The 25,030-nt window shown below is 49.0% G+C and overlaps 1 protein-coding gene across 2 annotated transcripts; it reads right to left on the reverse strand.

Annotated features, from left to right (window-relative positions):
* Nucleotides 1-8,444: 8,444 nt before the first annotated feature.
* Nucleotides 8,445-23,484, reverse strand: TBC1D21 (TBC1 domain family, member 21). Of its 2 annotated transcripts, XM_011932957.1 has the most exons (11): nucleotides 23,282-23,484; nucleotides 15,960-16,067; nucleotides 15,719-15,822; nucleotides 13,263-13,357; nucleotides 12,617-12,727; nucleotides 12,406-12,506; nucleotides 11,341-11,437; nucleotides 10,899-10,999; nucleotides 9,763-9,879; nucleotides 8,984-9,067; nucleotides 8,445-8,589 (listed from the first exon to the last, which is right to left on the reverse strand). In XM_011932957.1, the coding sequence occupies exons 1-11, from the start codon at nucleotides 23,339-23,341 to the stop codon at nucleotides 8,557-8,559; spliced, it is 1,011 nt and encodes a 336-aa protein (XP_011788347.1). In that variant the 5' UTR covers nucleotides 23,342-23,484; the 3' UTR covers nucleotides 8,445-8,556. The 2 variants fall into 2 exon arrangements, with proteins under 2 accessions (XP_011788347.1, XP_011788348.1); XM_011932958.1 differs by lacking the exon at nucleotides 15,960-16,067.
* Between the last annotated feature and the right edge of the window lie 1,546 nt (nucleotides 23,485-25,030).

Consider the following 25,030-nt stretch of genomic DNA (forward strand, 5'->3'; position numbering starts at 1 on the left):
GGTGCCTGGTCCCTGGGGCAACTGGGCCTACCCATGGAGTCCTGGGCTTGTGGAGGAGGAGGAGCGCCCTCTGTAGGCTGGCACACGCAAGTGCAGGCTCCACAGGAAGGAGACGGTGGCTCTTCTTGGAGGCTGCATCTCATGGCTGTGGGAAGCCACAGATCCTGGAGAGGTCCTCTCTCCTGTGGCTACAGTTTCTTGGGTTACAAAATAATTCTGAGCCTGGCTCCTGTTGTGCCTTTCCAACAGCTACCATTTCTTTGAGTCGAAGTTTCCTGGGCTAAATGCATCATAGACACAGCCATATTACAACCTGTAAGGCATGTATTGTTATTTCTAATTTCTTGGTGAGAAAACAGAGGCTCAAAGAAGTTAAGTATATTGTCCAGGGTCACACAACTATTACCTGGAGCCCGATTCCAGAGTCCAAGGACTAACTAATTCACACTGCAGCCCACTTAGGGTCCAGCCGTCTAGGAGGGAAAGAGAGGTGTGAGGACAGTCAGGGAAACAGCTCTGGTGACCAAGCTCTGGTGACCAACAGTGCGGCGACCAAGATGAGGTGGGGATGATGGAGAAATGGAGAGGATCCAAGCCATGGGACAGAAGTGACAAGAGGCCATTGCTTTGAGTTTCCCTGAGAAGACATTTGTCAGTATCTCCCCAGCCCAGTTATCATGGGTTATTTCTTGACATCACCCCCCCATCCCCACCCCACACACACATGGCAGCCCTATCCCACTACACATGCACCGCTAGTCAGCCATGGGGTATGCACTTGGACTTCATGCTGTCCTCCATTTCACAGAGGGGGAAACTGAGGACTAATGGGGACTGCGATTTCCCCAATCTCAGGCCATCCCACTGATCACTGGCAGACCTCAGGCTCACCCCACTGACCGAGTTAAACTGGAGTGCGTACCGAGTCTCCCAAGGAGAGAGAAGTCAGGTGTTGCCTCTGAGCCTTCTTTAGGCCTGTGGTTGGGGGGCTCACGCTTTCTCTCCTCAACACAACAGACCTTGTATCTCTTATTCAAGCTTACCGCCCACCTTGTCCCTTTGTTCTGCCAGGTTCTATAGCCCCCTTTCCTATTGAGCTAGGAGTTTTGAGAACTCATTGTCACCAACTACCCCCACCATCATCTTCATCTTCTCGGCTGCTGCTCCATTACCTTCATCTTATATTGGTCACTACAATGACCTTCACTGTCCCCACCACTCTACCATGGCCTCTAGAACTTGAGCCTCCACCATGATCTTCACCATTGCCACCACGACCTGCCACTGTCACCATTTCTATCCTTTGTGATGGCAGCGTCACTATTTTCCTCCTCCCCATGACTTCCACCCCTCACCTCTGCATTGCCATCCTCTCCACTATGACTGTCACTAACATGACCTCTGTCACCTGCACTTCATCTGCAGAATCACATCCAATATCACCTCCACTATTACTGTCACCACCGCTGCCACGACCAGTACCTCCATTATATTTGTCCGCACTACCGCCATGGCTGTCATCTCCTCCAAGCCCATTTTCACCTCTGTTGTCACCATTATCTCTGTCGCTCAGGTCACTATCATTACCAGGAACTTCATCACCCTCACCTCCACCTCTGCCATCTTCTCAACTATTTTCAACTCTATTACTTCCACCATTACCTCTCCCATGACCTCCACCACCTCCATCATCCCTATCACCACTACTCTCCCCACAAAGTTCAGTGCCTAGCATTGATCCTGGGACTTGAGTAAGGAGCCCAGGCAGAGAAGAATATCCTGCCTGGCTGACAGACATCCTTGCCCAGATTTCTCAGAGCAGAGCATCAGCAAGCCAGGTGTCCGAACAATCCCTCCTCTTGACCTGAGAGCTGACCCTTCCTCAGGATGCTTCTGACAGGAGACAATGCAGCCCTCCATGTCAGCCATGCCCATACCTAAAGAGACAGCTGCTGTCTAGTTGAACGATTGAGGCCATTAATCTGGGCTGCCCTTGTTTGCATAATGATTGCATACATTTGCATCCTATTTGCTCCCAGCCTCTGAATGCTGCACTATCAGTGTTTGGGTACCATTTGCATATTACTGCAGGTGAGGGTCAGACCTTTGAGACTTTGGCTCTTATTAACTCCCTAAATAAATTCTTTTATGTGCTGGCTTAGAATAGAACTTGGAATGCTTAATTCTAGAGTCAGTCAGCTGAAGGACACTAAGGTGGGAGTGTAGGGAGGTCTATTCCAGAGCTCCTGGAAAGAGGGCAGCCATTGGTGTGGTCCAGGGAGGAGAGTAGCAGGAGAGTCAACTGCGGAGACAAGCTCTGCTCCTGGACAGTGCTCTGCACAGTCACTCCTGTCCTCTCTGGGCCATAATCACTCACTATGAGGACTTCCTTGAAATCCCTCTAAGTGGAAGGAAGGGGTCAAACCAGCTCATCACTAATCCCCCTTCATTAAGCTCCTGTTCTGAACTCAGGTGTTCTCATTCCTGACCGCATTTTAGAACCACCTGGGAGCATTTGAAAAAGACCAGTGCCCTGGCCCCACCCCCAGATATGCTGGTTTAATTGGTGGGCCCTGGGAATTCGTTGTTTTTAAAAACCTCCCTTGGTGATTCTAATGTGCACCCAGACTAAATGCTATTGCTTGTGACTCCACCCCACTACGCTTGCCACCAGTCTCCCTCATTTCTGGTTGCGAATCTCTTCTGCACTACAAGCTCAGCAAGCCCCAGGGTCTGGCAGGACAGTTTGGAGCTAGTGCTTTTGTTTGAGGTCCCAGAAATAAGTCCTTTTCTCTCTTGGGCAGTATGGCTAATGGCACTTGGCACCAACTGGAAATTCCCTCCTCTCCACCTTGGTCTTGTTCCATCCAAGGGGTCTCTGCCCCGGGGCTGGTCCAGAGAAAGGTTGGCTGGGCAGGGATAGGAAAGAGAGGCTACTCCTGCACGGCCCTCCTTCACCCTGTCTCCCAGAGCTGCGTGGCTCTCCCCTCACACACTTGGCCCACCCCAGCTGCCCAGGCTTTGCTGCTGCTGCTGCTTCTATGCAGGAACTGTCAGCCCCATCTTGGGTCCCCATACTCACCCCTGCAGACTGACTTCCTGCAACCCCAGATCCCCAGCCCACTCCCCATCCTGGAGAAGGAATGCAGAAGGAATGTTCAGAGCTTTGTTTCAAAACAAGACGCAGTAAACATGGCTGCCTCTGGGCCTTCCCACACTTACTGGGGTCATCAAAAGCATGGAGAGGGATGAGGGAAGTAGGGCAGAGCCTCCTGCACACATCATCCCCGTCATCCAGCCCTGGACCATCTCGGCCCATCGGTGGGGCTTCCGTTGCCAAGGGTGGGGTGGCCTGTGAGATGAGGGCCTGCTCTGCAGAGGACCAGACAGGAGACTCAGTGTGGGCTGCGGGAGGATGGCAGACGCCAAGTGAGGCTGTGGGCAGGGAAAGAGGTGAAAACGGAAGCTGCCCAAGAGCCAATGCCGCGGCATAATGGTGGGGCCCTGGGGTTCACCCATTAGCATTCAAATCCTGACTTTGCCAATCACTAGCTGTGTAACCCAGTGCCTCAGGTTCCTCGCTGGTAATGAGAGGGTAATGACTGCACCTGTTTCTGAATTTGAATTCAGTCGTGAGGGTGAAATCAGAATCAGAATTCTGATTCTGTTAGATACAGCATGTGAGTGCTTAGCACAAGGCGTAGAACATATTAATTACCCAATTAGTACAGCTTCTGTATAATTGTGAGGGCAGGGGTCACGTGACCTTATTCGTGACCTCCTGAAGCTCCAGCCCACTGACTGTCCTTTGGAGTTGGGTCCTGGGCAGTGGAGGCCCTTCCTGGTAGCTCTGTTGTTCCTCCTCACTGACCAAAGGTCTGGTGGCTTCAGGCCAGGACTGGGTTCTACTGGCAAGCCTGAGGGTGGGTGCAGAAGCCCACCTTCTTTCTTCCTCTCTGAGGGGGGAAACACAGACCCTGGGGTCCAGAGAACTTGGAGTTTTATCCATGATGCCTCTGTGCAGTTGTTAGTGGGTAGAGAGCTATTATCTTAGCTTTAGGAACAAAGATTGGCCTTGGGGTCATTCAATGTAGCCAGAGAAGAAGGAATAAATGAATGAATTCTCCAGGGAAGAGGCTTAGAAGAAGAGTGAAAGAAAGAGAGGTGAGAGTGAGAGCATGGAAGGAATGCAGCCAATCCAATCCAAGCTTTCATATCTGGCTCAGGACTAAGTTTTGGAAAGCTTGGATAGGGATTGGCTGCTTCTATTTTCTTTATCTCTGTGCTCATGGCCATGGTGATTCATTTAAAGATATTATGTCTAGGCCTTGCTCATTGGAAGTGTGCTGGGCACTAGTTTTTTCAGAATGAACTAGTCACTGCTTTCATCTCCACCATGATTGCCCTCACCATCACTGCCATCATCAATATCAGAGCCCTCCCCACTGCAATCTCCTTCAGTCCCTTCCTTGAATCTCACATCTTTTCCTCTGGTGCTACTTAAGGAATACCATTAGAGACAGTCAGTTTTTGTTGGCAGAATGAAAGTCAGCACTATCGTCACCACCACCAGTGATGACATCATTACCACTGACAGATTCTATATCACCTCTGCCACTGATGTCACCATCACTAGCACCTCTACCATCATAAATGACATCACACCTCTGCCACCAACACTACCATATAATTGGCTTCACCACCATCACCGACGTCTCTGACATCACCATCACCATTACCACCATCATCACTGACATTACTCTATTGTGTTATTGTCATGGAATCCTTGAGGTGTTACTTTTCCAGCTGAAAACCTCTGTGGACAGTGACACCTTTGCCTGGGTTTTGCTTGGGCCTACTGGGCTTATTTGCCCACTCGGCCTGGTAGGCTGCATTAGGCTTGCACTATTGGCCTGGCGCCCACACCTGCCAAGGGAGAGCCAGACATGGAGTGTTGAGGGGTGTGCAAATGAGTGAATGTGGGGTCTGGCCACTGCATACAGCCAGGCATGCCAGCTGTGGTGGGAGGGGCAGCTCCAGATGCTGGCATGGGCACTGGCTCCCTGCAAGGTGGTGGCTGGACCAGGAGTACCACAAGCAGCATCCATGGCTGGCACAAGAGAATGCAGTCATGCATGGAAGCTTGGGGACACCAAGAACCACAGAGCCCCAAAGAGGGTGTCACAGCCCTGGCTCAGGGAGCTCCTAGGTCTGGGCTCCCCAAAGGGCTATAGCTCTTTTCTCCTTCTCTCTTCTCTCCTTCCTGTCACCTGCAACATGGCAAGCAAGGAGTGGGTTTCAGCCCTGTTTGTGTTATAGCTCTTTCAACACTGCCATTCGGTGGATCTCAAGTTCTTGTCCCACATCCAGGAAGAATGAGGCATGTGGCCAAGTGGAGGGTGAGCAAGGCAAAGAGTTGCTTTACTGAGCAACAAAACAGCCCAGAAGAGACCCTCAGTGAGTAGCTCCTCTCCACAGGCAGGTCATCTGGTAGTCTGCCTGAGGCTGGCTGAGTCTGGCGGTTTTTATGGGCTTCAGAGGGGAGGAAGTGTATGCTGATTTGTCCATGGGTGGCCATGGGCAGGCCCAGAAAAAGCCCCATAAGTTATCCCTGCAGTCCGCGGAACTGGCAGCCTGGCCCCCAAGCCTCAGACCGTCCCTGGCCTGAAGGTGGGGTTTCACCAGGATCTGCCCCCTTCCCACCCAGGGTCTGCCTGCCTCCTGCTGTCATTAACCTGCCATCCACGGTGCCCAGGCTGTTCATGATGAGGGGTGCCTGCAGGCCCATGCTGAGCCATCCTTAGCACCCCCTCAGCCTCTCAGCCTCTCTTCCATGCTTGTTGGTGCCCAAAGTCCAGAGGGGGGCCAAGAAGGCATAGGGCTGGCATGTCAGTGCTGCCCAGGTGTGCACATACCTGGCCAGGTTGTGACAGCACCTGGGCTCAGCCACAACTTTGCTCCGAAATCAGAGTGGGCACCAGGAGTGGGGAGAGGCCAGGCAGTGGGAGCAGGCAGTTCCAAGTCTGTGGGGGTATGGAGGTTTCCAGGGCCCCCAAGAATGCAGAGATGCCTGGGTCCACAGCTGTGGCAGGGTAGCTGCAGCTGTGCCTGGGAAGGTGGGGCTCCCACCCCTCCAACTAGGAAGGGGGCGGGGCTCCTGCCTGTTTCCGGCCCCCACTGGCTCCGTGGAGCGTGCAGCCCTCACTGCGCCTCCCCCACTGCAGCTGGCATCATGGCAGTGGCTGCTCCAGATGGGCCACCACTGCCATCACTAGAGCAGTCCAAATGGTCTAAGACAGTACTCAATAAATGCATGCTGAAATAAACTAGACTATCATAACACAAACTTAGGCTCTAGGATTTCAATGCTTCCTATGGTTCTGTCTCTGGAATGGACCCTACTAGAGAAAAACAACACTGGGCTGTATAAATTATAAACTAAGTGAGTTCACTAAGTGAGCCAGAGAAGGGGAATAAATGAATGAATTAGACAGCCCAGTATTATTTTTTAGGACCCGCATAGCAGCGCGGTGGGAAGATCCTAATCTATAGTCCACTGGGCTGGGAGTGCTGCAGATGAGTTGAGAGAAGCTCCACTCGGAATTCCAAGATTGTGACTTTCATCACTCTATCACCTGGAATTTATCTGAATCCAGATCAATTAGGTGTCAAGACTGAATCCACCTCATCCTTAAGACCTAACAGGTTTTCAAATATGTGCTCTAGTAGACAAGAGGCTCCTTGCAGATAACACAGGAAATGTGAGGTTCAAGGAGGGGGGCTTCAGAGGGGTTGTGCGGGGAGAGGGATCTGGAATCTGCACCCAAACTTCATCCACTGGGCTTCTGGGAAGGACTATGTAATAATAGCGCTCAAGTGATTTTAAAAACAGGTTTGGCAGCAAGTGGTCTAGAAGGTGAGTTCTTAAATTTTTGTTTTAAAATAGATGTTTGGCATTGGGTGTAGGTCCCAACGAAAAATAATCGGCCATCTGAAGTCACCAGTCTAAAAGAAGCATTAGAAAATGTTCATTTGATGTTTCTATTGATTCTTCTCTTCCCAAGGCCAAAACTAGCTCAGCAAGATGTCTTTCACTCTGGTTCTCTGCCTCTCTGGCAAAATGCAAACACAGCTTCATCCTTGGAGAACTGTCTTTCATGCAGGAACCCTTATTTAAATAAACTGCCTTAGGAACATAAAAGCAAAGGAGAAGTGTAGTATATGAATTTACCCATGTGCCTTCCTGCCCAGCAAACACGAGCTCTTTAGCCATGCAGAGAAGATGTTGCTGGGGGGACAGTCCCTCATTCTTCAGCATTCCTCCCTGACCTTCCAGCAAATACAGCCACTAACAGACTCAGAGCCAGTCCTGGATGGGAGACTGTTGCCTGAGGGGAAGGAGACCAAGCACTCACTGGGGACATAATGGCTTTGGAGTGATGGTCACTAAGAGTGCCAGGATGGGAGCAGAGGGAGGGGCAGTTGGCTGAAGAGTGAGAGGGATGGTCATGCCTTACCTCTAAGGACCAGTTCACAGCAAAAACAAGGGATCCTTCCCGCCCGTGTGTAATGTCAGCCCTCCTGAAAACTTATAGTCACTGGGCAGGGCAGTGTGTATGTGTGTGCGTTTATGTGTGTGTGTGTGTGTGTGTGTGTTGCTGAGCAGCTCTGGGGGCACACAGTCAGCCCCAAACCTTCTGCAATTTCAGCCTGTCTGGCCCATCTACATGTCTTCCCTCAGAGGGGCCAGCCAGAGCATAGGGCAGGCTGGGCAGGGGCTCAGGGCTGTGGCATAGCCCGGGGGAGCAGGTGTGATGCACCTTTTCCTCACGGAGCAACTGATTGCCTGGCCAAGGACAGAGTGCATTCTCAAAAAAGATTGATCAAGGCTGGAAAATAAAATGTAGCTTGAGGACACATTTACAGGCTGATAAATGAAGGCACAATTACGAGGGAGGCTTTGAAACCAGGAAGGGAATTGCCTGCTGGTCAGGTATTTCTCCCTTCCAGGCCAGCCCCTTCCACAGACTAGCAGGGAATCTCTGGAAAAAAATGACTTCATTGTGCGACTGATATGGGGGGACTCAGGGGAGCAGTGGGGGTGGGGTCAGAGTCCCGGGACCAGCCTTCCTCTCAGGACCTGAGTCCAGATGAATCAATCTTTATTAAATGTGCTCAATTTTGTCTTCCACAGGGGTCTGGAAATCTCTCAGACTTGGTTCTACTCTAACCATTTGTTTCCAGATGTGGATCCACCGCAGCCTTGGAAAACCCTCCACTGAGGAGGAGCCACTGGCCCAGTCTCTTCCAGTAAGCACCCTCCCTAACCTCAGAGCGTGTCTCTTAGCCAGCTAGCCTCTCTTCCTATCCTACGACCCTGTCTCAACCCTCACGTGCGTCCCAGCCCCTAAGGTCAAAGAAGACACAACACCCACCACAAACCATTATTCCAGAGGACTGTTTATATTGCAGCTGTTTTATCTACTCCCTCACTCCAGTGCCCCGACCTTCATCCTGCCCATCGAGGGCATCGGTCCACTGTGGGCTTTGGTGTCCTCAGAGGAAGAAATCCTTTAATGTCTGAGGAACCTAGGGAGGAGGCAGGTGGGAGGTGCACAGACATTGGTCTGTCACTTTCATTCTTCAGTTCTTCTAAGCAGCGACATTCTCCTGAGCCCCTGGGTGCCCAGACCCACTGGGATGGACACAGGGAACGGGGGGGATGAAGGCCATGCTGTCAAGTAGCACAGCCTGCTCAGGGAGGAAGGAGCTACATGTGCAAACAGAAAGAAGACCTTGAGGAGCAACATGCATGGGTTGGTGGTACAGAATGCGGCACAGTCTGTGTCTCTGAAGTTGAATGTGCCTGCCATGGGCTGTGTTTGGGAGATCAGGGTAGGCTCCTTGGAGGAGGAGGACAGGAGGAGGAGGAGGAGGAGGAGGAGGAAGAGGAGGAAGAGGACAAATCACTGGGGCAACTTACATCCTTCTGGATGAGCTCAGCATAAACCACGCAGGCAGCGGAGATCAGCTCATCAGCATCAAGGTCAATGAGGTTGTTGCAGGCCTGCGCGGGAGTGTGGGAGCTGTTGCGGGTGGGGCTGGGGCAAATGTCTCCCTGCACTCTTGGGCACAGGCAGCTGCCTGCAGCACCCAGGGAAAGGATGCTGCTCACAGCAGTCACTGGGGACCACCTGACCTCTCCCCAGCCTGCTTGGCTCAATGCCTAAAATTTGATATTTGGGGGCAATGGTAAATGTTAGCTTTCATGTTAGGCTCTAGGGAGTCCTGGGGTTCCACCAAGTGTCTTAGGGGCTTCGAAGGAGGACTTAGTTTATATTTGGGGTGCCACCTAAGATTTGTTTCTTCCAACAAAGACTTCAGTAGCTTTTTTAAAATGGTGGAAAACTCTAGGTCCTTCTGCTTCAGGAATATCCCAGGGCCACGGGGTTGACTGCGAGATGGTAGAGCTTAATGGTTAGGGAGTGTTCAAGGCCTCCATTTCCTCATATGTTAACTAGGAGTGATGACGATGGTTATAGCCTCTCTGTGTCAGGCTTGTGGTGAGGCTTAAATGAGCTAGTCTATTAAAAGCCCTTAGCACAGTAATCCGTACCTTAGCTCTCATTGCCCTTCCTGCCTGGGGGAAAAAGGTGGCACTGGTGCCCAGCACCCCATGAGCCCTGGTCTTGCAGCTGGGGTGGGGTGGGGAGTCAGGACCTCCAGGAGCTGGGCTGGTGGCTTGCCCGAGGGTGCTCTCACCAGGAGGATGTCGTCCCCGCCCATGCTTTCCTGCAGCACCTGCTCCCGCACCATCTGTAGCATGCTGTAGGCCACCAGCACCTGGAAGTTCCTGCAGGGCTTCCCCGTCAGCAGAACCTGTGGGTCAGGGCGTCTCAGTCTGGGCTCTGTGGCCTGAGACTGCAGATGCCCTGAGGATGGTGAGGTACCCACTAACCACGGGCCCCAGGTCAGCCATTCCTGGGTCTTGCTGCTGACTTCCTCATTCATTCATTCCTTCCTTCATTCACTCACTCATCCATTCACTCAGGCATGTGCTCACAGGTACCCCTGGCTCTAGGCATTGTGCTGTCTGTCTCCTGGGGGATTCAGAGATCAAAGCTTCAGGGAATTCATTAGATAGAGGAAGGGGAGGGAGGCAATGAGGGGTGGGAGACACTAGGAAACTGTCGAATTTGAGTGGGGTTTTGGCAAGCAAGGGTTGATGGGAATTACATGACCCAAGGATGTCACCAAAGGCCTGGGTGTGGTCATGGACTTGGGCATGGAGACCAGCCAGCCAAGAGGGAGGGACAGGCAGGTGGGAACAGATCTGTGGGACCCTACATGTCAGGTGGATGGTTGGGCTGGACTCTGCAGGCAGCAGCAGCCATGAGAGGGCAGTGATGGGTGGGCGTGGCATTCCTCAGGGGATTCATCTGCTGATGGCCCTGGGGATTGTGGTCACAGGACTACAGGTGTCCTTGGGGACCCACCTTCTGTGAGAGAGTTTCACAGGAGCAGCACTCTGGGGAAGGGGAAGGCCGGGGCTGGGGGGACAGCTGGGGAAGTGGAAGCGTGGGGAGGCCACCTGGGCAGGGAAGCAGGGAAGTGGAGCTGCAGGCCCAGGCTCCTACTGCACAGGCCAGAGGGCCCTCCTGTGTCAACTGCCCACAGAAGGCACAGCCAGTGAGGCCTTTGTGTTAAATGAACATATGGACAAAGTGATGCTCCAGCTTCCTCCAGCAAGATGGGATCAGGGTTGCTGACCCAACAAAACCCCAAAATACTGAACTCCATCCAAGCCAGAAGGAAAGGGGGACGCAAGGAAGACTTGCAGCTTCCACTCTGCCCGAGGGGTGGAGCCCAGCCTGATGATCCCCAGGTGGGCACCTCACCTCCCAGAGCCTCCAGACGTCATCAAAGGACTTGAAGGCACGTTGGAAGCAGAAGCAGAACCAGGGGAAGAGGGACTGCACAGCTCCTGCACCCTTCCCTTCTGTGGGGACAGAAGCCGAGGCTGTAGTCAGGGAAAACACACATGATGCAGCAAACACATGCAGATGAGGCCAAACTGTGGAGCCTGCAAAACACTTGGGAAATACAAAAAGCTTGCTGCCCCTTTTCCAGTTGCCCTGGGAGATGGTTTAGAGTCAACTTTCAACTGTCCAGACTCCAACCCCATCCAGATAACCCTCTTCCCAGGGCCTGGAGAGGCAATCAAATGACTCTGCTGCTCTCCAGTCCCCCCATGATTAGGGACTGACAGTTGGGTCTCAGCCCCTCTCCCATGCCTACCCTGGGGGGTGGGTGAGGTGGCAGGAGGTGGGAACCACTCACTTAGGTGCTCAGCAAACATGGGGTCCAGGAAGGTGATCAGGGTGCTGAGCATGTCTAGGTTCTTGCCCACGCCAATGTTGATGACACAGCTGTGTTCCTGCACACAACGGTGGGAGACAGACCGAGTCCTCCTCGGCCTCAGGGCACTGCAAGAGTCAACTCTGCTTCCCCCAGCTTCACTTCTGGAGGCTCTGTGTGTCTATCTGTGCGCTGGGCCCCCATGTCTCTACGAGTCTGTGTGTGTGTGTGCACATATCTATGTCTGTGACCGTGATCTGTGTATGCAAGTTTGTCTGTATATATTGTGCACCTCTGGGTGGCTGTGTAGAGTGTGTGTGTGTGTGTGTGTGTGTAGTAGAGATTCTCAACTGTGGCTCACAGTCTAGTGAGCCCAGTTGCCCAGTTCTTCCCTCACACAATAGTGTTGGGGCAGAGCCAACTGGGCCAAGGGAAAGGCAGCAAGCACATTTGCAGGGATGGTGGGGTGGAGGGAGGGATGAGGGAGGGTTCTGGGCAGCCTCTCGCAGATCATGAGGAAAAGCTTTCCAGGGAGGTGTTCCAGGGAGCTGCACCTTCAAAACCCCTCAACTTGGACTGTGAGGGAGTTCCTGGGGACTACTGAGTCTCCTGGTGTGCCTGGAATTCAGGTTATGTGAAGGGAACAGCCCTGAATAACTGGCTAAGGTTGTTGGATTTTATTCTGGAGGCCACGGGGAGCCATTGAGGTAGGAGAGGTGAGGAGGGAGGAGAGCCATGCTTGGGGAAGAAAATGCCAGGAGAGGGTGCCATCCTTGGGCCTGGCGGATTCATGCTCTTTCAAGGTTTGTTGAGAGGTGGACCCAGAGCTTTGCTCCATTCCCCTTCTCCACTTCAATGCCTCCCCACCACCACTACTTTGAACCACTGGGTTTAGCATCACCCTCCCAGGCTCCTCTGAGACCCAGAAGACTGGAGGGAATCGTTGGGGTTGGAGGGAATGGCTGGGGCTGCCAATGCCTCAAGAAGTTGTTTGGGGAGTAGGGGCGGGTGGAGAGGGGCATCCCTGAGCTCAGGCCTTGCCCTCACCGTTTTCTGCAGGAAGAACTGGAAAAGCCAGAAGATTTCGTGGTCGTGCTCCACCATCAGCTGGAAGAGCATCACCATCTCATGGAAGCCCTGCTGGTACTCTGTGGCAAAGAGGGGGTTGGGGAGGAGGGGCTGGGTGGGAGGGCCTGGACCCTTGGCTTAGGCTGGGCCAGGTCCCGGAGGGCATTGACAAGGGGAGGCTGAGTCTCACCTGCCTGCATGTTGCAGACGTAACTCAGGAGCAGGATCTTCTCTAGCCTCTTCTTGTCGATGAGGACGTTGCCCAGGGGGTCTTTGTCGTAGAGTTTCTGAATGTCACGTGCTAGGTTGGAAGCAAGGGGCAAGTGGGTGGCACCAGATCACATCTAGCAGGTCTATGGGTGAGTTTCTTCCCCTACCCCAATGGGCAGGCCCTAGCACATTCTAGAGGGAGAGGGAGCTGTGAAAGGTACATCAGCCCCTGCCAGGCTCAGTTCTTCACCACACCCTGAGCTGTCTGTGTTTCTTCCCACTTCTAACCCTTTGATGAGGCCATACCCTCGGCCAGGAATGTCCTCCCCCACCCTTCCTCTCTGTCCAGTTCAAATCCAACCTCATTCAAAGCCAAAGAAAGGAGAGAGGAAGACCAGGCAGCGGGAACATCATGCACCCAGGGAAACATGGTATGGGGCATCTAGGGCCACACAGGAGAGACTGGTGGGGTGGATTAACCAAGGTTCAGCTGGCAAAACTCCAGGCACAAGTCAAAGCAACTCCCAGGATCCTGGAGCCATCCCTCCCTGGAAGTGACTGAGAAGGGGGCAGAGTTGGCTTCAAGCCGTCCCTCTGCCCAGCCCTTTCCACCCCACTTTGCTCACCAATGTTATTGCGAGTCTCTATGAAGTTCCGGTGCAGGTTTTCCAGAAGCGGCTGAATCTTCTCATACATTTGGCATAAGGCCTTGTAGTTCTTCCTGTGAGAACAGAACTGAGGCTGAACAAGGTGGCTTTCCCCTTCTGATAAGTGGAGAACGAGCAGCTGCAGCTACCTGTGATGCTCTCCCTCATCTCAACCTGTGCCACCCTAACTGTCCTCCAACGTGCACCTGGAGTGCAGAATGGAGACGGTTTAACCTCCTGGGCTCTGTACTCCAAACGCTGCACCTGAATCCTGGCTCTACACCTTAATAACTGGGTGTCTGCCACTGGGGGCAAGCCTTGGGGACATCGTTTTCCATCTCTAAGCCTCAGTTTCCCCGTCTGTAGAATGGGCATAATACTGGCACCTGTGCCTAAGAATTGGAAGTGCTGAGTGAGGTGGTGTTTTGTCCTCATTATTAGAATATGATTAGTTGGTATCGCTGGCTGCCTGGTGGCCTCCAAAAAAACATATCCATGTCCTGACCCCTAGGACCTGTGAATGTAACCATATGGGGAAAAGAGTCTTTGTAGATGTGATTAAGCTGAGAATCTCCAGATGAGATCGTTAACTTAAGACTTTCCAGGTGGACCCCAAATCCAATGACATGTGTTCTTATAACACACAGAGAGGAGAAGGCCTCACAACCACGGGGACAGGGAATGGAGTGAGACACACCAGCTGAGGAACACTGGGAGCCACCAGAAGCTGGGAGGTAAGGAAGGGTTCTACCCTAGAGCCTTTGGAAGGAGCCAACACCTTGATTTTGGGCTTCCAGCTCCAGAACTGTGAGACGACAGGTTTCTGTTGTCGGAAGTCACCCAGTGTGTGGTACTTGCTAAGGCAGCCTCAGGAAATCAACACAGGTGGGCTCTTGTCAGAGCTCCCGAGCCTCTCTGAGCTCCCCAGCCCGGCCCTCACACCCCTGTCCCACCCTCGGTCACTCTGACTGGCCCCCGTGTGAATCTTTTCCACATCCTGTCTGGATGCTCCCTTGGGGCTGGGCCTAGCTCCTGCTTCAGGCTCCCAGACCGGTGAGTCCACTTCAGGCTACACCGTGATGCAGCCACAATCCAAACGAGTCCATTCCTCTGATGGGAAGATATTCAGCAGTGGAGTCAGTCTGACTCAGTCAGTGTGTACGGAGACCTCCCAGGGACAGGCAAGGTCAGGAGAGGACCCAAGACAAAGGCAAACTGGCGGCAGCCTCTGCCCTTGTTTGTATTCAACCTGGGAGGGAAGACACAGGCTCCAGTCTCACTACGGTGGAACCAAGTGCCCAGGGTCATGGAAGTGCAAGTCAAGGGCCTCTGGCTTTAGGGAGGGAGCATTCCTGTCAAAATCATAAAAGCTACTCATTCCTCCCCTGTGCAAGGTGCCTTACCTGTATTATCTGATTCAGCCCCCACAACCACTCTGTGAAATAAACTGTAACCCGAATTTTATGAAGGAAGAGACTGAGACTTCAGCGCTGAAGTTCTTGGGCAAGTTCACCCAGCGTGTAAATCAGAGTGCTGAAATTTGAACCCAGTTTCCAAATCCAAGATGGTCTAAGTTCAAAGCTAGTGTATTGTCCACTAAACCAAAGTGCCTCATCCCTGGCTCCCTTGGGAGATCTGGGAGGGTTGCTTGGAGGAGGTGCACTGTGGAATATGAGCCTTGAAGGAAGGGTGGGCTTTTGATAGGTGGATGATAGAAATCCATTGTGGAGGGAGGAGAAAGGGTGAACCAAGGACAGAGGGGAGTGCAAATGTGGTCTGTGCTGGGGCAGGCATGGGGCAGGAGCGGGCAAATGAGGAGTCAGTGAGGCTGTCAGTGTGGTTAGAATGTCAGGCTCTGGGATAGTGTGCGATGTGGAGATAGGATCAGGAAGTTTTTGGAAGAGATGTGCTATTTGAAACGTTACCAATTATACCCGTGGGAGTGTTTCATCTAAGGACACAGGCAGCCCGTACTGGGTTTTGTACCTTCCCCCTGGGCACTGGGAGGAAACACTGGACACAGGCGGGGAGTGGGGAGACTAGACCCAGCAGGCAGCTCAGCCATAGGGGGCAGGGAGGAGGTGGAGTTGGGGTGGCACCCAGGGAAGCGGGTGGCAGACTGTGTTCAAAGGCTGCTTCAGAGGGAGAATGCATAGACCCTAGGGAAGGATGGGACTTGGGGGCCCAGGGCTGGGAGGAGTGGCTGCGACCAAGCCCATGCCTGGCAGTTGGTAGGCTGGTAAATGGAGCTCAGGGAGAGAAGGCACTGGCATGAACTGGCCGCACCTCCTGTGTGCTGTGCCTGGGTCAGGAGGCATGGGGTTCCTCTCGGAATTGGAAGTTGCATGGGGGCAGAAGATAGTCTGCAGGCTGGGGAGGCAGCACCTGCCACCTGCAGGCCCCCTCCCATCCCAACAGGGTCTGGAGTGTTCTACCTCCTCATGCTGTCCACCGTGAGCCGCTCATCCTGGGAACTCTGCCATGAGAAGTAGCCCGTGAGGAACTTCCAGGCTTCAGTTCTCACGAAGGGGTGCAGACCCTGGGGTGGGGGGTGGGAGGTAGGGGTCATGGGCTCTTCAATGCCTAGTGAAAGGGCTTCATCCAACGCCACACCTGCCCCCTGCCCGTCCATGCTCCCAGTTCCAGGGCAAGGCCAAGGGTAGCTTGGGGACCCACCCTTTCCAGGATGTTAACACAAATGAAGTCCCGTGACTTGGCCAAGTGGCCGTTCTCATCAAAGAAGCTGTCCCATTCTGTCTTGTCAATGGGTGGTTTTCTCTTCACCTGGCAAAAGCAGCAACCAGTTCCACCTTATGTTAGGAGCCTTCAGCCTTTAAGTGTGATTTTAAATAATATGTTCTGGACTTTGCGATATGAATCAAAGCGCACAGCCTGACTTACTTCTGGAAATCTATCTCGAGGACATTACTGAAAGTATATAGAAAAAATCCTGTATGCACAATAATTTTCATTGCACATTACTTACCAACATGAAAAATGCAAGCACTCCAAATGTTCTGCAATAAGGGGGTAGTTAAGTAAACTGTGGTTTATGTGCTCAATGGAATATTTTGAGGCATATAAATGTTGTTTACAAGAAATGAAAAATAATCTGAAAAAATACAAATGTTAACAGAAAAAAGCAGAATACAGAATTGTGTATCTAGCATTTTCTCTATGTGCTATACTCTGTAGTACAACTATGGCACTCATAGTAATACCTCTCTATGTATTGTGTCTCTTATGTATTATAATAACACTCCGCATAATCTAATATATAATGCACTGACTACTATAAAGTTGTTAGAAAAAGACTGAAAAAATACAAAAAAGTCCCCCCCACAACTAAAAACATCAGTGATTATCTTTGAGTGATAGGAAATAAGTACTTTTTATCCTTTTTCTTGTTTTTTTTTCTTGAGACAGTCTCACTCTGTTGCCAGGCTGGAGTGCAGTGGTGTGGTCTCAGGTCACTGCAACCTCCACTTCCCGGGTTCAAGCGATTCTCCTGCCTCAGCTTCCTGAGTAGCTGGGACTACAGGCGTGCGCCACCACACCCAGCTAACTTTTGTATTTTTAGTAGAGAGGGTGTTTCCCATGTTGGCCAGGATGGTCTTGATCTCTTCGCCTCAGGAAATCCACCTACCTCAGCCTCCCGAAGTGCTGGGATTACAGGCATTAGCCACCGCACCTGGCCTTTCTGGTATTTTTAAAATTTTCTATAATAATGTATACTGCTTTGATCACAGGAAAATATAAAGTAAGCATTAATTAGACACAGTTATGAGCTCCACTTTACCTTTCCTGGAAATGTAAAATGGTTCATTATGAGGGATGGTTTCTGCTTTTGATAAGGGAGTGTGTGTGTGTGTGTGTGTGTGTGTGTTGTATATATCTGTGTGCTATGTGTATGTGGATGTGTGTGTGTGTGTATGTGTTGGAGAGAGGTGAGTGCACTGTATGCAACGTAATTCAAAATGCTTATAAAATAATAACTAGGGTCAGGTGCAGTGGCTCATACTTATAATCCCAGCACTTTGGGAGGCCAAGGCAGGTGGATCACTTGAGGTCAGTTCAAGACCAACCTGGGCAACATGGTGAAACCCTGCCTCTACTAAAAATACAAAAACTAGCCAGGCATGGTGGTGCATGCCTGTAATCCTAGCTACTCAGGAGGCTGAGGTAGGAGAATTAAGTGAACCCGACAGGCAGAGGTTGCAGTGAGCTGAGATCATACCACTGCACTCCAGACTGGGCAACAGAGCGCATAATAATAATAATAATAATGTCTCTAATAATAATAATAACAACAATGACAACAAAACAACTAGGAGTGAGGGTTCCTATTGGAATAAGAGAAGATTCCTTTCTTCCTGGGATATTCCCCTCTACTGGAGAGAAGAATATCTTGAAATGACACATTACAGACGTAAAGATGTGCTGATGGACAGAGCTGAGGAGACAGGTAAATATACACACTGCCAACTTCCCATTAGTATACATCTGAATATGTGACTCAAAATTAAATTTGCATACAAATCACTTAAGGATCTTCTGCAGGTTCAAGTTCTGATTCAGAGGGTTTGGGGTGGGGCCCAAGATGATGCATTTCTAACAAGCTCCTGAGTAACAGGTGATGCTGCTGGTCCACAAACCACATGAGTAGTAAAGTATTAGAAGGTAAAACAGGCCGGGCATGGTGGCTCACGCCTGTAATCCCAGTACTTTGGAAGGCCCAAGCAGGCAGATCACTTGAGGTCAGGAGTTCGAGACCAGTCTGGCCAACATGATAAAACTCCGTATCTACTAAAAAAAATACAAAAATTAGCCAGGTGTGGTGGTGGGGTGCCTGTAATCCCAGCTACTTGGGAGGCTGAAGCAGAAGAATCACTTGAACCTGGGAGGCGGAGGTTGCAGTGAACCAAGATCGTGGCACTGTACTCCAGCCTGGGTGACAGAGCAAGGCTCCTTCTCAAATAAATAAATACATAAATAAATGAAGGCAAAGCAGCATTGTTAACTAAAAATAAGAGCCCACAGACCCCAAATCGGGATAATTTCCACTAACTGTATGTTTGATGGAAATGGATTGAGAAACACATTTTTTAATAACTCGTGCATGCCCTGTGATCTGGACCAAAATAGGACATATAGGCCAAGAAGTTACAAATCTCGGTGTGGGCCTAACCCTGGGAAGCAGGGTTCCCCACCTGCATAGATACTGCCACTCATCAGAGCGAGCTTTCTGCCCCTCTGACTGTCATCATGTTCTCCCAACCTACACTCATTCAGAAACTGCAACACTCAGCATGCAATGTGGCAGGAAGCAGAAGGGAACAGGCAAAGCTGGGCTGTGTCCCGGGATCCTTAACTATAAAAGGAAATGCTTTAACTTTAGAAATGCATTTCCATAAGGATTTTAGTCAATTTGTCCATTTCTATAATAAAGGCAGCTGTGATTCTGGTGGAGACTGCATTGAATCTGTAAGCCAGTTTGGGAGAACTGATGACACTCTTGAGTCCCCTGACCCATGAACACAGTGTATTTCTCCGTTTATGTAGGTCTTTTAAAATTTCTCTCGGCAGTGTCTTGTAGTTTTCAGTGTCTACGTCATTCATATATTTTGTCAAATTTATCTGTAAGTATTTTATATTTCAGATGCTACTATAAAAAGCATCATTTTAAAATTAAAATTTCTAATGGAAATACAATGTATTTTTATATATCGATCTTGTATTCCTGCAACCTAGTAAAACTCACTTATTAGTCCTAGTGGTTTTCTTGTGGATTCCATGGGATTTTTGACATAGACCAGGGGTCAGCAAGTTGTGAACCATGGGTCAAATGTGGCCTCCAATCTGTTTTTCTAAATAAAGTTTTATTAGGACACAGCCACACTCACTCATTCATTTTTGTCTGTGGCTGCATTCACGCTATGATGGCAGAGTTGAGTAGCTGCAACAGAGATTGCATGGACACAAAGCCAAAAATTCTATTGTGACCGTTGCAGAAAAAATGTGTCAACTCTGACATAGATGAGCATGTTCATCTGTGAATAAAGGCAGTTTAACTTCTTCCTTTCAAGTATGGATGCCTTTTGTTTATTTTTTCTTGTTTTACCGCACTGGCTAGAACTCAAGTGCAACATTGAATGAAAGTGGTGAGAGAAGACATTCTTGCTTTGTTCCTAATCTTAGAGGAGCGGCATTCAGGCTTTCACAATTCAGTATAATGTGAACTCTAGGCTTCCTACAGATACCTTTTATCAGGTTGAAGACAGTCCCTTCCCATTCTAGCATGCTGAGAGTTTTTAATTAGGAATGGATGTTGGATTTTGTCAAATAGTGTTCTGTATCTATTGAAATGGTCATATGGCTTTTCGTTTTTGAGTTTGTTAGGATGGCAAATTACACTGAATAATTTTGAATGGTAAATAAGCCTTGCATTCCTGGGATGAGCACCACTTGGTGATGATGTGCTATGCTTTTTATACATTGTTGGATTCTATTTGCTAAAATTTTATTTAGAATTTTTGCATCCATGTTCACAAGAATCATTTGCCTGTGAGTTTCTTTTCTTGTAATATCTCTAATTTTGGTATCAGGGTAATGTTGGCCTCATAGAATGAGTAGGGATGTGCTTCTATTTTTTTTTTTTTAGTTTTCTGGAAGTGTTTGCATAGAATTGGTATCATTTCTTTTTAAAATATTTGGTAGAACCAGCGAAGTCATCTGGGCTAAAGTTTTCTTTGTGGGAAAGTTTTTAACTACAGATTTCATTTCTTTATTAGATATTAGGATGGAGTCAAAAGAAATTGCTTTATTTTTGACTTTAAACACTAGGAATTTAAAGGAACAGGACATCTTCCTTCTAACTCACTTTAAAAAATAAAAGCAAGCAATACAGGAAACAATAGGGAATTAATAAAAGTATAAAGCATAAAAATGATAGAAATCCAAAGAAATTAATTATGAAAATAAATGCATTACATTCTCTTATTAGCTGTAAACATTAAAAAGCAATTGATGATGTGCCAGACACTGTTCTAAGCACTTTATATACATCAACCCATTTAATCTTCACAAGTATCTATGAGGTGGTATAGTTCTTGCACTGTTTTACAAATCAGGGAACTGAAGCCATATGAGGGTTAATTAGCATATCTGAGATCACACAGAAAGTATCAGAGCTGAAGTTTGAACCCAAAGTTGTTTGATGCAAAAGTCAGAGGCTTAACCCTAATGCCATGCTGGGAGTGGGAGGGGCAGTGGGAAGAAATTAAAAGGCAAGGATTTTCCACTCAAATAAAAAATATGTATCTTACGTAAGCTGTGAACAAAAGAAATACCTTAAAATCAAATGTCCTACAATGATTAAAAAATAAACAACGAACAAAGGTATGAAAAAATGTCAAATACAATGGAGAGGTAATATTGAAATTAAAGTAATATGCACAGCACACCATAACAAAACATACAGCATCAACACAACAAGGCAGAAATAATTAGAAACATCATAAGAAGACACCTGTTGAGTATTCAGAGACTTTGCATTTCTAAACCTCTACCTGCAACAATTGGCCATCTGTCTACTTTGCCATGGTTGAATTTGTTTATAAAAAGTCACTGCTTCTTCCTTCTAGGAAACTTCATTTGTCTACACCCACCAGTTCCCTGTATCTCTCCAAACCTCAGCAAACTATAGGCCACCCAAAAGACTATCTAAGACACTTGCTAGTAAGCCAAGGACCAGAACAAGAAGGCTGTTGACCTGTAGAAGGCCAAGGGGGAAATGTCACTTAGAAGCCCCCTGTCTACATGCTCACCACCTACCTGCCTATGCTGGAAATCAGAGAATGTGTATCTAGGCTCCTTTAACGTGATGGAGATTGTCAACACAGTGGCTTCTCAAATCAACCTTCATCTTCCCATATTCCTCTGTTCTTTGCTCAACCAACCTAGTAACACCCTTTCCCATACACTGGATATAATGAGCTGGTAATACAGGAGGGGAAGGATGCAGTGTGCGCGGGGCTGGCTACCTCCAGCTCTGCAATGGTGCCTTTCCTAGTCTCCTGGGAAGCATAGTGCTAGATAGAGCAGCTGTGGAAATCTCTCACCTTCAGGGTGTGTCTAGGCAGGTTAAAGCTCTACATCAGCAAATCTGAGGAAGACTTGGCCATTCTTCCCCTGGGGAAGGGGACCAGAAGTGGGAGCCCTAAGTGGCTCAGCTGCTCTAAAAGTTTCCTGCTGCTAGAGGCCTTGGCTTCAGGCATAAATCTCTCCCCACTGCATCATTGGGTTAGGGCTTTTCTCCCTTATTTTCAGTAAAATAAGAAAGCCTTTGGAGGACAAGAAAAACTTTTTATGAGGGTTTTGATGCCAAGTTTCTCTGAATACTCATAGCCACAGAGCCTCCAATAAAGCCCAGGGAAGGTCATTTGCTTAAGGTTCCTTCCCTCCCTCCCTTCCTTCTTTCTTTCTTCTTTCTTCATTCTTCTTTCTTTCTTCTTCTTTTCTTTTTTTTGGTGGCGTCTCGCTCTGTCACCCAGGCTGGAGTGCAGTGGCACAATCTCGGCTCACTGCAACCTCCACCTCCTTGGTTCAAGAGATTCTCCTGCCTCAGTCTCTTAAGTAACTGGGATTACAGGGCTCACCACCATGCCTGGCTAATTTTTTGTATTTTTTAGTAGAGACAGGGTTTCACCATATTGGCCAGGCTGATCTTGAACTCATGACCTCAGGTGATCCGCCCGCTTTGGCCTCCCAAAGTGCTAGAATTACAGGCGTGAGCCACTGCGCCCGGACAAGGTTCTCTTTTCTGCTCCAGTTCACCTGAGAACAAGATACACTCCCAACAGTAACAGGGAGTCCCAACTTCAGCAATTATTACCAAACCAGGTGTGGAGGGTGTATCATCAGTACAGCACAGTGATGAAGAAAATGGTTTTAAACAGTGGTTCACAAAGCTAATTGTGCATCAGAGTCCCCCGGAGGGATGAGTTACAAAAAACACAGATCTCTGGGCTTTGTCTCAAGTTTCTCGTTCAGAAGATCTGGGGCCCAAGAGTCTGCATTCTTACAAGTTCCCAGTTGGTGCTAATGCTGCAGGTTTGGGTGCCACACTTTGAGAATACTGATTTTTGCACCCCACCTGTCTGGGTCTAAATGCAAGTTAAGCCACTTACAAGCTGTGTGACTGTGGGCAAGTGACAAAGTCTCTGTGGCTCCATTTTCTCATTTGTAAAAGGAAGACAACAGCATTATTCACTTCATAGAGTTGTGATGAGAATGAATGACTATAAATAAAGCATTTAGAACAGTCATCGTATATAATAAATGCTATGTGACAGTTTATTTTATTAGCCTTCTCTAAGCTCAGAGAAATGAGAAAGATATAAAGAAAATTTAAAGCAAGGTGATAATTTGCAATAAAGCAATAACATTTAAAATTCAGGGACAGGGTGTCCATTTTGCATTTTTATGTATCACTCTCTTAACCACTATGATTAATGAGACTTGAGATTGGTTAAAGTTATTGTAATTAGTTATGATTTTGAAAAAATACTGTGTGGAAAATTTTTATGACTGAAGCCAACTTCTAACAGATAGCTGTATCTTGTAAACTGGGTTTAGAACTACCTACTAACAAAAGCATTACTGCCACCTGGTGGCCGTATACCAAAATTGTTGGCAAAAAGCGCTGATGAGTATCTATCAGCATCTTCAGGGACGCACTTGCAAACCTACACAACTCAATAAAGGTAGAATAGCACATATGGGGAGAACGTTTTCCTGGCTTGGAAAGAAGGTGAAAGGGTGCTTGGATGTCTCAGTCCTGTTCTTGGGCTGATGGTAAGAGTAAGGTACAACCGCCCTTGCTCCACCTTCTGTGTTAGCTCAGGGTTCTAGCTTTTCCCACCCAGCAGGGGAAAATGGTCCCAGTGTCAACCAGAGGCTGGGGAGGGAGGCACTCAGAACTGATGAAGAACACGTACCAGGATGAAGGAGGCTGACTGTCTGGCAGAGAGGCTGTTTTCAGGAGAGAGAGTGGTCATGGCCTCTGCTGTCTTCCAAACAGCCTCTGATCAGAACTCACTTGGAGCCCTAGTGATGCTTAATCAGCAGAGGAATGTGATCTTCCTTTTCGGAGATGGGTTGCATTCCCAGGAGGAATTGGCTGCTCCTGACCTCCTACACTGGAACAGAGCCGGCCAGCGGTGTGTCACAAGGCCCCCGGAACCCTCATCACAATGACCTGGAAGACAGGAGCACCCACCTTTAGAGATGAGACACAAGCAGTAGAGGAGGGATTAAAGCTGCTAGTTACAAAAAAAAAAAAAAGCAAAACTGCAGTACACGCAGTGGAGGTTGGATTCAGAGGACATGGGGATCAGTGTGGGCTATGCTGGTCAAGGAGGGCTTCTAGGGAGAGGTGGGCCATGGAGCCTTGCTCTCTATCTCTGACTCTTCCTCTGGACTCTCTTAGCTGGACTCCCTCCCTGTTCCACCAGACCAGTGCCCAAAGTTGGAGAATAACTAGAAACCAGGCTTCAGATGTCTTGGGTACCAGTTACAAAGATTCAGAATCATTATGTTAGGGCTGGGGCCTGGGGGGCTGGGGAATGTTTTTGATATGCCTCCTGGGGTGACTCAGCTTCAGCATTGGAATGGTAGCTTCTGGGGTGGAGATCAGTTTTATTTAGCTTTTTATCCAGAGCACTTAGGATCGTGCCTGAGTAGCTGAGTTAATGATTTAATTGAATGGGAGAATAAATGAAGCTGTTTTAGACCTCATCTCACTTCCCTCCCTGTATGTATGACAGAGATTTGTGCATGTCCCTTATCACCTCTTACCCTGAGTTCCTTTAGGTCAGGGTCAATATCAGATTCTTCTGCAGTTCCCTCTCCTGATGCCAGTTCTGCCATCAGTTGGCACTTGGTATGTGCTCAATATTTGTTGCATGGATCCAAGGAGTTGGCTCTGTTTGTCTCCAGTATTACTGTTCTCCACCTTAAGCATTGCTTGCTCTTCTACTCAGGTCCCATCTGGCTCTAAAGCATCCTTAGTCATTAGAAGACGACAGTAATTAGACCAATCAAATTGGAATCAGGAGCTGGGAGTTGGAATTTGGATTCTGACCTCAAATTTGGATGCTCCCTGCTTCTGAGCTACAGATTCCCCAGACATGAAATCAGAATACAGTCAACCTCTGGCTTTCACCTCCTTATTAACATAATGAATCACCATCCATATGGAAGTCTTCCGCGGACACAATTCATTGTCTCATTTACTGGTTCTGTTCTGCTTGCCTGCGGCACTGCAGAAGCCCTTTTAAATCAAAATGCCTTCTTATCAGCCTCTCTCCACTACCCACTACCCTAGCCCAACCTAGGAGAGAGTTAAGAGCCTCTTCCCTTTTATCTACTGCCCCTAGGTCTTCATGGAGTGAGAGGTGGGCAATGTTGAGTAGGGAAGGTGTGGAGTAAGGATGGGGCCCCTTGCACATTAGGGTGGCTTCATTCTAAGATCTGTAAGAAGTTTCCAAAGCAAATGTTTAGAGCAAGGGACATAGACATCATTTAGAATTATATACGTCTCTGTTCTTCCACATTTACCACATAGGCAACTGAGAATTCACTGCAATTTTTCCTCGAGAAGATGAGGATCAGGTCGGGAATTGGAAATATCTGAGGGCTAAATTCAACCTGGCTTCTAAAATGAACATGGTGAACAAAGATCAACT

The sequence above is a fragment of the Colobus angolensis genome, unplaced genomic scaffold, assembly GCF_000951035.1.
Source record: "Colobus angolensis palliatus isolate OR3802 unplaced genomic scaffold, Cang.pa_1.0 Scaffold99, whole genome shotgun sequence".
In the NCBI taxonomy this organism is placed as follows: domain Eukaryota; kingdom Metazoa; phylum Chordata; class Mammalia; order Primates; family Cercopithecidae; genus Colobus; species Colobus angolensis.

Bases quoted from the DNA above. Each gene is read 5' to 3' on its own strand.
- TBC1D21 (XM_011932957.1), bottom strand. From the start codon at position 23,341: ATGACCACTCTCTCTCCTGAAAACAGCCTCTCTGCCAGACAGTCAGCC. The intron at 11,438-12,405 runs GTGAGGGCAAGG...CGTTGTGTGCAG, and splicing joins AGTTCTTCCTGCAGAAAACG to GAACACAGCTGTGTCATCAA. The intron at 8,590-8,983 runs GTAAGTTGCCCC...CCTCCTCCCTAG, and splicing joins CTGAGCTCATCCAGAAGGAT to GTTCCTCAGACATTAAAGGA.